The sequence below is a fragment of the Passer domesticus genome, chromosome Z (assembly GCF_036417665.1).
Source record: "Passer domesticus isolate bPasDom1 chromosome Z, bPasDom1.hap1, whole genome shotgun sequence".
In the NCBI taxonomy this organism is placed as follows: domain Eukaryota; kingdom Metazoa; phylum Chordata; class Aves; order Passeriformes; family Passeridae; genus Passer; species Passer domesticus.
This window is the reverse complement of record NC_087512.1, coordinates 47,295,332-47,306,913: the sequence shown is the minus strand read 5'-3', so window position 1 is coordinate 47,306,913 and position 11,582 is coordinate 47,295,332. Positions and strand designations below refer to the sequence as shown.

General features: G+C 45.6%; 1 protein-coding gene across 1 annotated transcript; it reads left to right on the top strand.

Annotated features, from left to right (window-relative positions):
* Positions 1-2,155: 2,155 nt before the first annotated feature.
* On the top strand, positions 2,156-11,567 carry TRIM14 (tripartite motif containing 14). Its single transcript, XM_064403739.1, has 6 exons — positions 2,156-2,431; positions 5,738-5,833; positions 6,775-7,008; positions 8,040-8,202; positions 9,240-9,332; positions 10,415-11,567. Exons 1-6 carry the CDS (start codon positions 2,249-2,251, stop codon positions 10,948-10,950), a joined length of 1,305 nt encoding a protein of 434 aa, XP_064259809.1. The 5' UTR covers positions 2,156-2,248; the 3' UTR covers positions 10,951-11,567.
* Positions 11,568-11,582: the final 15 nt, after the last annotated feature.

The following is an 11,582-nucleotide window of genomic DNA, read 5'->3' as shown; positions in this document are numbered from 1 at the left end:
TACTTGTAATAATGTTGTAAGTGAGGGCAGTGTAAAATGCTGTGAAAGCTTTCTTTTTCCCTTTTCCTGTATATTAGCAGATATTCTCAATCCAAACAAAGGGACAAACATTCTGTGCAGGTAGCTTGGTGTACAGCTGCAGTGGGAGCTGCAGGTTGAGCTCTGGCTGGGAGCCTGAGGCAAGAGGTCAGGAATTGCCAGTGTTTGGCACAGCAAAGGGCACAGGGGCTGTGACCCAGGCAGGTGACCAGACACTGAGGCACTGCAGGAGCCAAGGACTCAGCAGGAAGACCCCAGACTTTCTGTGAGGGTATAAAAGTCCGGGTAATCTTTTGTTCAGGATTCCTACTTGAGGCACAAGCTGGAGCTGCTGCTTTGTTAGCGAACTATAAATAAATCTCTTCAGGGATCCAGAGGTCTGAGATTCTGCTGCTGGAAGCCTGGGGCTGAACTGTTGAGAAAGCACTTGTGTGAGTGTGGGGTGTGTAGGAATCAGGCAGGGACCCTTTGGCTCATTGGAGACACCCTTGAGAAGGGCCCCCAGTCCCAGCAGTTAGTCTCTGGTGGTGTGGCTGACAGAGTGCTCCTGAATGGTCAGATGGGAACGTTTGCTTAACACACATGTTCCTCTGGACAGGGCACACACGGACTCCATCAGGCAAACCCTCCTGCAGAAGCTGCAAACATAGTAGTGGAACTGAAGCTTAGCATTTCAAACCACACAAAGAACTGGAATTGTTCAGCCTTTTTCAGAGAACTCAGCACTGTCTACAGCTCCTGTATGGGCGTAGATTGGGAAGATGAAATTAAAACTCCCCTGGAAAGGCACAGTGAAGCAACATGGCTCCAGCTGTAATGAGAAAAATGTTGATTGACAGTAGGAAAACCTTAACCTTTCTTTCTGAGGATGGTCAAGCACCAGAGCAGGTGAAACTGCACCAAAGAGGATGTGAAACTCTTATTAAAGCTGGCATTAACACTTTTCTTTGTGTGTGTAGAACAAGAGCAAATAATCTACAGATACCCATAATGATCCCTAAGATTCCGCAACTGTAGCCTGGGGTCTATATGAAACACTTTCCAAGAAAAAAACCCTGACTTTTGTATTTACAAAGCACACTTTCTAAATCATTGGTTATGTTAGCAGTGTCTTTGCAGGTATGAAATTCTGCCTGATGTATGAGTTGCAGCAAGACTGCCCTTGTTCCTCAGTACTCCACATTCTTATGTACTAATACATATACATTTTCTGACTTCCACATGTTGTACCAAAATGCTTGGTTTTTAAATATCTTCCTATTTGTTCACATCTTGTGTGTGTATGCACATGTGTGTGAATACTGTGTATTGCTTTTATTCACAGGAAGAACATATTAAAAAAATAGGATAAATTTGGTTGAATGTAGGTAAGAGTTACGGCCAATGGAAGTAAGTGTGCAAACTCTGTTAAGAGCATGAACGTTCTACTTTGATTTCTATAAATGAGACCATTCAGAGCACAAAACTCGAATCGAAAAATAGAAAGTGACAGAACATACCCTGAAGACAACATTTCCCCACACTTTTGTATCAGGTAAGTGTTTAGCTCAGCCACGACACTGAAGCCCAGCCACGGCACTGAAGCCCACCCCACACCAACGCTGCTGAAATTCCACAAATCTGTCCCTTTTCCAGCCCGGGCCCAGACGGAGGCGGCTCCCAGGGCAGCGGCTCTCCTGCTCCAGGGCACAGCTCCTGCCGGCAGGGACTGTCCGGCAGCCCCGCTACGGCGGCCACTGAGCAGGGCAAGACGCACAGCCACAGCCACGGCCACCAGCCACAGCCAAAGCCACGGACACAGCCACAGCCACGGCCACGGCCACCAGCCACAGCCAAAGCCACGGACACTGCCACAGCATGGCCACAGCCACAGCCACAGCCACGGCCACAGCCACAGCATGGCCACGGCCACAGCACGGCCACAGCATGGCCACAGCCACAGCATGACCACGGACACAGCCACAGCACGGCCACAGTCACAGCACAGCCACGGCCACAGCATGGCCACGGACACAGCCACAGCCACGGCCACGGACACAGCCACGGCCACGGCTCGCTTGCACGAAGCCCGGCCCCGCCGCCCGCTGCGCACACCCTCCACACGCTGGTCCCGCATCCGCCCGTCCCTGCCCCGCCTGCCCCGTATCCGCCTCTCCCTCGCCTGCCGGCTCCGCATGCTCCTCTTCCCACCCTGCCGGCCGCCCGCGGCATGGCGCAGGGGGAGCCGCGGGCCGCAGCGCCCGGGGCGCGGCTGTGCGCGGCCCACGCCGGGCGGCCGCTGGAGCTGTTCTGCGAGGACTGCGGGAGCTGCGTGTGCGCGCTGTGCCCGGCGCTGGGCGCGCACCGCGGGCACCGCGCCTGCCTCCTGCCGCAGGCCGTCCGCCGCACGCAGGTGAGTGCCGGCAGCACCCCCGGCCCGCGGCCGCTGTGCCGCGCACAGCGGGTAGAAGCGGGAGCCGAGAAAAGATCTTCCTGATTTCACGCCTTGCCGGTTATCCCCTCGTTTCTGAAACGTGTGCCGCTCGGTTTTCTTTGGCTAGAGTGTGATGGTGGCATCTTTGAGTATTAGTGCCACAGTACTAAGCCGGTCTTCAGCCTTTAGCCTTGCTTTGCTTGCCTTATCAACACCTTGTGGAGTTCAAGGTTTGTAGACTGTGCTAACTAAGAACAAAGTTTCTGTACTTTCTGTACTTCAACGAGTGCTTTGTAGACCCCATACAGACAGGGTCTGCCTGATGACACAGCACGAGGATGTGGGTCGTGTACGAAAAGGAGTCATTCAGTCACACCCAAGCGTCCACAAAACAGGTGTATAAATCAAGGGGCAAGGAGGAAGTGACTTTCACTGTTAGATCACGTGCAGCAGCATTTTATCCTCCAACCTTGTATGTAGAATCAGAGGAGTGTGGCTGTCCCAGGAAATTTGTTTTTATTGACAGGCTAGAAGAACCTTTGACCGAAACATAGATGCCTCAGGGGAAGGGGAAAGATAATTTCTGTTTACCCCCTGGGCCCACCATTGTAGCTGGTTAGATCACAATGACTGCCCATGCACAATTCTCTCTTAACTCCTCTGGGATGTTGTGGATTAACCCCAGTAGGCAGCTAAGCACAACACAGCTGCCTGCTTATTCTCTTCCGTGCCCAATGGGACAGGGGAAGAGAAACACTAAAACCAAGAAAATTCATTAACTGAGAAACTTCAGAAAGATTTTTTTCCCACTTCTTGTGTGATATATGAGTGCTACTAGGAGATTTCCTGCAGAAAGCACTAGGAAGAAACAGTTCCTCCAGAACTTCCTGCTTGGAAGTTCACACAGATTGTGAGCCGGTACACAGGTCATGATAAACTCTTGGAGTACTCTATTGCACTTCATGTTACAGAGCGTTACAGGGGCAGAGGGCTGTGCACTAGGCTGCCACAAACAGCAGCACAGAGGTAAAACTATTTAAGACGTGTGAGCAAGGCAGAGCACTGCACCTGCCTGCTGGTGTGCTTTCGCCCGAAGTGTCCCTCCTGCCGGTGGGAACTCACTATAGCGTTTGCATCCCCTTCACAACAGGGCAGCAGCGGGTGGGTGTGCACATATTGTGCAGTGGCAGTCTGATCTGAGGCAGAGTAAAATGCACAAATCTACAAACTCTGCTGCTTCCCTGGGTGTCTGATGGACAGAGGGAAGCATGTGTTGTTGATAAAGACTTGTCTTTGCCAAATCAGGAAGTGAGCGGGGTAGAAACTTGAACTCTGTCCCTAGGAGGTATCTGCTGACATCTACTGGCTTAGGGCTGCACAGATTTTAGGTACAAACTATCAATAGTTTTAGCCTAAGAGATGATATTTTAATTAGTAATTTTGTTTGCTGTGAGCAGTTATTCAGTACAGCCCTTGTGGTGTGACATCAGCGAGGCAGCACTTCTTGCACTGAGAATCTTCCACAGCTCTTTCAGCAAATCTTTCTAGTTGTGAGTGCTGAGAAGACATGAAAACCATTGTGCGAGATCCATCAGCTGCTTCATCCCTGGAGCAGAGATTGTTTAAAATAATCGAAAAGGATTCCCTGTGCTCCTGAATGCAGCACACAGGATCAGCATTCTTTGCACTTGATATGTGTCCTGTGAGCTTGACTGGACCTCTGAGTGTCATCTCAGAAATCCTTGCTTTTACAGTGTTTTCACTTGAATGAGTTAAAGCATCCAGACAATTCCTAAAGGAACATTTTCGAAGTTGATTCCTCAGGGTGAATGACATGGGTTGCTGGCACAGTCTTCAGTTAGTAGGAAGCAGCTCTTTTGTATACCTTTGTAAAAAAAGTAATGCTTAACCAGAGATGCTTGGGATTAATATAAGTATTTGCATATGGTCACTGTTGTGCGTGCACAAAGTGATGTGTGTTCCTAGCAAAGAAGGAAGATTTGGTTTTTCTCTGTGGTCTTTGTCAGTCTTTGAGGAAAAGAATGAGGTCTAGGCCGCAAAATAAACTAAGGAACATGGGTACCTGGTAGAATTCCTGAATCTTCTAGTGGTGTAGAACTGTAGAACTCTTCTGGTTCTTCAGGGAGAAGTCTAGAAAACTGTGGCTGGAATAAGTAGCATGAATGTCTTGCTCTATGCCAAAATATTTACCTGCTTGCATGGATGTATATGTGCCAAGGGCCTTCCATATGCAGAGTCTCTGGCTTTTGCTTCTGACCCTGTCCTACTTAAATGACTAACTGCATGTGTTTTCTAAGGAGACACATCAGAAATGCAGACCGTTGCTCATGAAGCAACAATTCATGCTCTGTTTGTCCGTGCTGCAGAGTTTAAATGCTGTGCTGTGCTGCCCTGGGGCTGTTGTAGTGAGCTGGTACGTGTGCATGCAGGTGTTCTTGACTGGGTCTCAGCTGCAGAAGAGGACACTGATAGCAGCTAGAGCTGGTGCTATCTTACTTGGTATTTACTGAGGGCCTGTTTTAGCACCAGTGCACTGAGAGCGTGGGGCAGCATTACCTGTATCCTTCATGTTACTAATGACAAAAATGCATTAGCAGGCACACCAAGACTGTTCAACCTGCTGGGCAGAGGGCAGCAAATTTCAGAGGGCTGCAGGTGAGAAACTGGAGCAAGATAGAAGCAGAACATTGATTATGCTGGGCACACCACAATCTGAGAAGTGTTACAGATACTGTGGCTGATTACCAGCCATCTGACACTATTAGCTGTTGCAGACATTCAGACTACAGCATCACTGTGGCAATAGTGGGGTGTCTGATTGGTCATTTGTACACTGGGAAGCATTCTGAAAATTCACTGGATCTTTAGTCTAAATGGAGCCTTCCACTTATCCTCTAAATAAAAGTACTTAGTTGCCCTTCAGCTGCTAAATGCATTACCACGTAATTGAAATACAGAGCACCTTAGATTTAAAGATGAATATGTGTTTTTCACGTTGGGTTTCCCTGTGCCTTAAGAAGGTGGTGCAATTTGCCCAGCTGTCCAAACCTTACCAGTATATTTCACCAAGTGAAATGCTGAAATCCTAATAGTTCATCACTATACTGGCCTTAATAAGCCTCATAAAAAGCCATTCATTTAAGAGTTTAACCTTCCAATTCAGAATATTCTGAAACAGAGTATTTCAGTACCCCCCTATACGGAAATCAAGCTGGATAGTTGTTTCTGGTTTTTAACAGATGTTGTTATGAAACTGTTGTATAGGAACTCATGGCATTGTGCTTGAAGAATCTAGAAGAGAGAAAAGAGGAAGAAAATGGCAACAGAAGGAGCATAGAGCAGGCTGTAAATGATGTGAAGGTAAAGTGTGGTTTCATTCTCCACTGGATGGTAATTTTCTAGGGGAAGATGTTTTGTTTTCTCTGTAGCTATTCAAAGACCCAGCCACCTATTGGGTGGTTACTCCACTTCTCAGGAGAAGAGTGTATTCCCTGTATTCATCACAATATATTACACTGCCAAAGAGAGGGGAGAAGAGAGTCTCCAAAGACCTGGTCCTCATTCCTTGATCAGCTGAACATCTCTGGAAGACCAAGGGTGAAATTTTTATGCAGAAGAATAGTAGGTAGCCCCAGGTGCCTATGTTATTCTGGCTACACATATGTATCTTGTATGATATGTATGTGTCTTGTATGATATGCACTGAACTTGTATGATATGCACTGAACTGCATTATTGAATTTTCTGGATTCAGAGTTGGGTAAACACAAGAACAGTTATGTTGATTCTGTCTAAAAAATGGGAATGTATGCTAAGCTGCACCTCATTTATAGAGCATGAAATTACTTCCGCTGTAAGGAACATTGCTAGGCAGTTTTGTCACATAAATGTCAGTAAGAGCTTGAGGAGGCTTTAGAGACTTTGTCTGATGCCACTTTCTTTTGGAGGCTTTCTCTTCCTACCAGTTACTTGTCTCTAGCTTGCTTTAAAAGCAAGCAAAGTCTTGCTACTAAAGGACAAGGTCTGCTTCTTGTTGCAATTGGTACCCTGTTAATTCCAGCTGAAAACAGATTTTTTGACAGAAGTAGGCATCTTGGAATCTCCCCTCACTCTTTTCCATCCAGACATCAGCAGGTAGATCTTGTCTCTTCTCCCTTAAGGGGAGAGAGACATGTTTCTGAAGAGATGGAGAAAATCAGTAAATTCAACCAAAACATAGCACTGAAAGCCTGAAAGAGAAATGTCTGAAATGTTTATGGTCTGTTGAGCAGGGGGGAGACATTCTTCTGCTTTATGCATAGGCACATGCTGACATGATCAAACGGCAGCTGTCAGAAAAAATGACTGAGCTTCAGTTACTTCTTCGGGAAGAAGAGAGTTTGGCAAAAACCTTCATTGATGAAAAGACTCAGCAAGCCCTGGGAACACATGATCAGCGTTTGAGGTCCTGTCAAGAACAGCTTGAAGCCCTCGAGACCTTCACACATCGAATCAGACAAATACAACAGGACAGTGATCCTATTCATTTGCTGGAGGTGGTATTGTATGGTCTCTTTCTACCTCTTACCCTGACAGTCCTTGGTAAATTTCTCTAGTGATGTCTTCTATAGATCCTTCTGTATGTAAGCAGCATCTTCCTAAGTGCTTTTTAATTTGCTTGGTGTTGGTGTTTTGGTGAACAAATTTGGTTCCTGATTTTTGAGCTGTTAGGTCTTTCTGCTATGGCATTGATTTCAGGTCTGTATGAAATTCATGTTAATTTTTAGCATAGATGGAAAAGACAGACACATCTCTTAATCTTGAAGACAAATGCTGTATAAAGTCTTTGCTTGTCCAATGTAATATGAAGATATGAGAAAAGCCAGCCCTCAGGAAATCTCAGGAGGGAAATTAAAATTTGTAATTGCCTTAATTACAAGAAATTCTAATCACCATAAGCTTCCACTTCACTGGAGGGAGCAATGCTGTTCTTTTTGTCTACAGATGATGATCTTCACCTTCCATGGAAAGATTGTGTTGCCATGTGCTTATGCCCTGACACAAGACAAAAGATGCAGTTTCTTACAGGATGATGCCTCTGGAGCATTTTTGCATCCTTGCAATGTGTTAGACTGGAGTTTCCATTGCTGTGATATGGCCCTGGCATTCTGCTGTGTGTGCTAGCAACATACCTACACACAGGAGCTGTCCTTTGTGATTTTATGGAGATTTTCTGTTGGGGAGGTTGGATTTAATTCTTCAGATTGTTTTTAAAACTTAATAGTTTGATTTTGCTATTGATGGGATTTCCCACAAAGGATCCTGGCCAGGCCAAACTTATTTCCATCCTGGAGGGGTCACTTTAACTGTGGCTGTTGGGTTCTCCATGTCTGAGGTGGCTCCACTGACAGGAGGAGATAATGGGCAGATTAATGAGCTAAAGGGCAGGCTGATCTCAGCAAAGTTTGCCTGTTATGGCCCATAGTGTTGCAGCTGTCCTTGCTCTGTGGTGAATGGGATCTGGGATGGAAGAGTCCTTTCATGTAACAGTTTATGCTAATTGTAGCATTTGGCTTCCTGCCCTCAGAAGTACACAGAAATTGAGAAGGAAATTAAGGAATCGAGGCACCCGTTAGAAAAGTGGCATCCAATACCGCTCTCGTTTGAACATTTACTTAACCATTATAAACACTTCATCAAAGCTCTTCAGTCCATTCTACAGAAACCATTGGAAGCCCGGCTTAAAGAAGGTACTTGGGAGAGTGCTCTGAATTTTGCTTTCTTCTGCTCTCTTTGTAAATAAAGTGTACTTTTTAAGTAAGAACAGGACTTTTTACCAAATCATCTGGAGAAACAACAGTGTTTCAGGCATGAGTACTGCTTTCTGACAGCATGGATGTAATGCTGTTATAGCAGCGATGATTTAGGAACATAAGAGGTTTCTCTTCCAACTCTGAAAATGATCTTTGGTTTGTCTGCTGTTTTTTTTTTTTTTTTTCCTCCCAGTTCCATCAGGTATTTAATATAGACCATCACACCTATGGAATGCATCTATTCTCTCAGTTACTTACAATTGGGTGTAAGTGCTCTGGCATTGGTGTACCTTTAAAATTTGAAAGCTTTTTTGTTTGATGTACCTGGTGATCTGCCTCAGTCTGAAAAAAATTGGTGATTTTTAGTACTGCAAAGCTGAGCTGACATGTTCTATTTAGAAATCCTTTTGTCTTTGAGCTGTTATTCCATCCTTAAATGACCTTTGGCATGATTAAGGCAAGGAGTTTTTCCTAATGGGGCACAGAGCCACTAAGCTAAATAACCACGGGAAAATCCTACTGCTCTTTGAGTAACCAGGCAACATTGGCCATCACATTTCAGCCAGCTGCCTTTTAATCCCTTATCAGAGAATTGCCACTGAAAAGACAGTAGCAGGTTGCTGGGGCAAATGGTCAGATGATATCTGAAAGACCACTGCAGGATGTGTGTAGGACTGCTAGAGAGCATCATGCAGGTGCTCTGCAGCAAGCACCTGCAGCTATCTTCAGCTGCCTATTTTAAACTGATAAGGGCTACTTTTAAAGGAATCAGGTCTGATTACTTGGTGTTGTGCTCAGTTGTGCATTTCTGTGGCAGCACTAGTCCAGCATCTCCATGCTATACAAAGAACGCTGAAAGCATACAGAGTGAGTAGGTCCTCCTCAGAAAAAGTAACATAGTTTGTCCATGAAGTTGGAAAATTATTGTTGAAAAACTGGCAGACTCCCTAAGCTGTCCCTTTTCATCTGCCCAGATGTTTTCAGTAGCCTCAATCCCACTGCAAAGAAGGAGCCTGGGACAGTGCTGAAAACCAAGACTCGGGTTGATCGGTTGCTGTTCTTAAAACGTAAGTATGATTATGCTAGAGTCCTAGAATCTCCTGAGCTGGAATGGACCCACAACAATTACTAGGGTCGAATTCCTGGGCCTGCACAGAACCATGTATCAGAGCGTTGTCCAAGCGCTTCTTGAACTCTGTCAGGGTTGGTGCTGTGATCACTTCCCTGGGGAGTCTGTTCAGTGCCCAAATACCCTCTGGGGGACCTTTTTCTAATATCTAACCTAAACCTTGCTTCATAGAACTTTCAGGCCATTCCCTTGGGTCCTGTCATTGTCACCACAGAGAAGAGATCAGTGCCTGCCCTTTCTCTGCCCCTCACAAGGAAGTTGTAAACTGCAATGTCTCCCTTTAGTCTCCTCCAGGCTGAACAGACCACAGGACTGTAACTCTCTGTGTATGGCTTCTTCTTATCCCATCACCATGACTGATTCAGATTAAAAATGTGTGGAGGTGTCAGTGTTGGGTGCCCTGCTGTGATTCCCTTCGCATGCCTTTTGCAGTGTCTCTGGAGCTGTAGGCTCTGTGGCTCTCTGAATCTGGACCTTAGCCCAAATGGCAGCTTAGTGCTGGGGCAGAGGTGCCCACCACATTGGTGCCCTATGTTAGAAAGGTGTGGGGTCAGCAATGTTGGGTCACTGCTTTATGCACTTGGCACACATTTTCCAGCCTCAGTGTCCCTAGAGCTGCAGGCTCTGTGGCTAGCTCAATCCCATCCGTATCTAACACAGAGTCAGCAGTGTTGGGGCCCTGCCTTGCTCAGATTGGTATGCCTTTTCCAGGCCTAGTGTCCTTGGACTTGTGGGCTTTCTGGCTGAGCCCTACCTCTAAATGTAAAGCAACCTTGGTGCTGTGGCTGAGGTCCCCATCACCATGGCTGGCCCAGATCACAAAGGTGTGGAGGCAGCAATGTTAGTGCCTTGCTGCGACCCCCTGGCATGCCTTTTCCAGCCTGTGTTCCCAGGACTGCAGGCTTTCTGACTGTCCCAAGACACTTCCAACTGTGGGCTCCTCTGCAGGTGTTTTATAACTTTGACTTCTTCCAAGGATCATGAGAAATGTAGCAAGTATGTTTATGGCTTTTACTGCAGATGCAAGATCACCAACCTGGGAATACGACAGCATTCACCCAAGACTGAAATTGTCAGATGACCGTCTCGAAGTAAGCTGTAGCTGGAGGAAAATATTTTACCCCTGTAGTCCCCAGAGATTTGATAAATTATGGCAAGTGCTAAGCAGAGACGCATTCCTTTCTGGGAGCCATTACTGGGAAGTTGACCTGCTTCGTGCTGGAGCAGGATGGTGGATTGGCGCAGCCTACCCTACCATTGGCAGGAAAGGAGACTCTGAAGCCTGTCGACTGGGCTGGAATAGAGCATCTTGGTGCCTTAAGAAGTTTGATTTTGAATACTGGGCATTTCACAAGGGAGAGAGAATCCCCATCCTGATAGAAGATGATCCTGATTGCATTGGCATTTTTCTAGATTATGAAGCAGGAATCCTTTCATTCTACAATGTTAGCGATGGCATGGCTCATTTGCACACCTTCTGCTGCAAGTTCACAGAACCAGTTTATCCAGCCCTGAGACTCTGGGAAGGGACCATTAGAACATGCAAACTAACGTAAGAAACAAAGCAAAATAAAGCCTACTATTTAATGCTTTTTCTACTAATGCCACTTCAGCAATTATCTACATGAATTCATCTCTGTTGTATCAAAGTTGTAATTATGATGCTTTTAGAAGGTAACATAAATTTAGGAAAACCAACTGTGATTTTTAATGTGTATTTTTTTCAATGAGGGAATGTCACCTGACTTTTATAAATTATATTGATATACCACTCAAAGTGCAGTATGTACTACTGTTGTACTTTTTTCAACTTGTAACAGTAAGTTCAAGAAAACTAACTGTATTTTTTAATGTGTATATGTTTTTCAATGGGGAAAGATGATTTGACTTACAAATGGTGTTGCTGTACCACCTGACGTGCTGTATGTAGTATTTTTCAACTCGCAAAATGGAAGAAGTCAAGTTGAAAGAAACATATTACAGCCTGGATCATGGATATTCACTTTTTGAAATTTTTTTAAATGAACTCCCTCCTCTCATCGGTCTGGAGAGGCTGTAGTTGTGTATGGCAACAGGTTTAGTTTGGTTCAAGCTTCAAGATTATATACTGCATATTGTTATCATTGACAAGGTCAAATTTGGATAATAAATGCACTAAGTGAATTAGCTCATATTTAAGTGTCATCTT

Excerpts from the sequence above, each read along its gene's own strand:
- TRIM14 (XM_064403739.1), top strand. The coding sequence starts at position 2,249 with ATGGCGCAGGGGGAGCCGCGGGCCGCAGCGCCCGGGGCGCGGCTGTGC. Across the intron at positions 7,009-8,039 it reads ATCCTATTCATTTGCTGGAG|AAGTACACAGAAATTGAGAA; the intron begins GTGGTATTGTAT and ends TCCTGCCCTCAG. Across the intron at positions 9,333-10,414 it reads TCGGTTGCTGTTCTTAAAAC|ATGCAAGATCACCAACCTGG; the intron begins GTAAGTATGATT and ends CTTTTACTGCAG.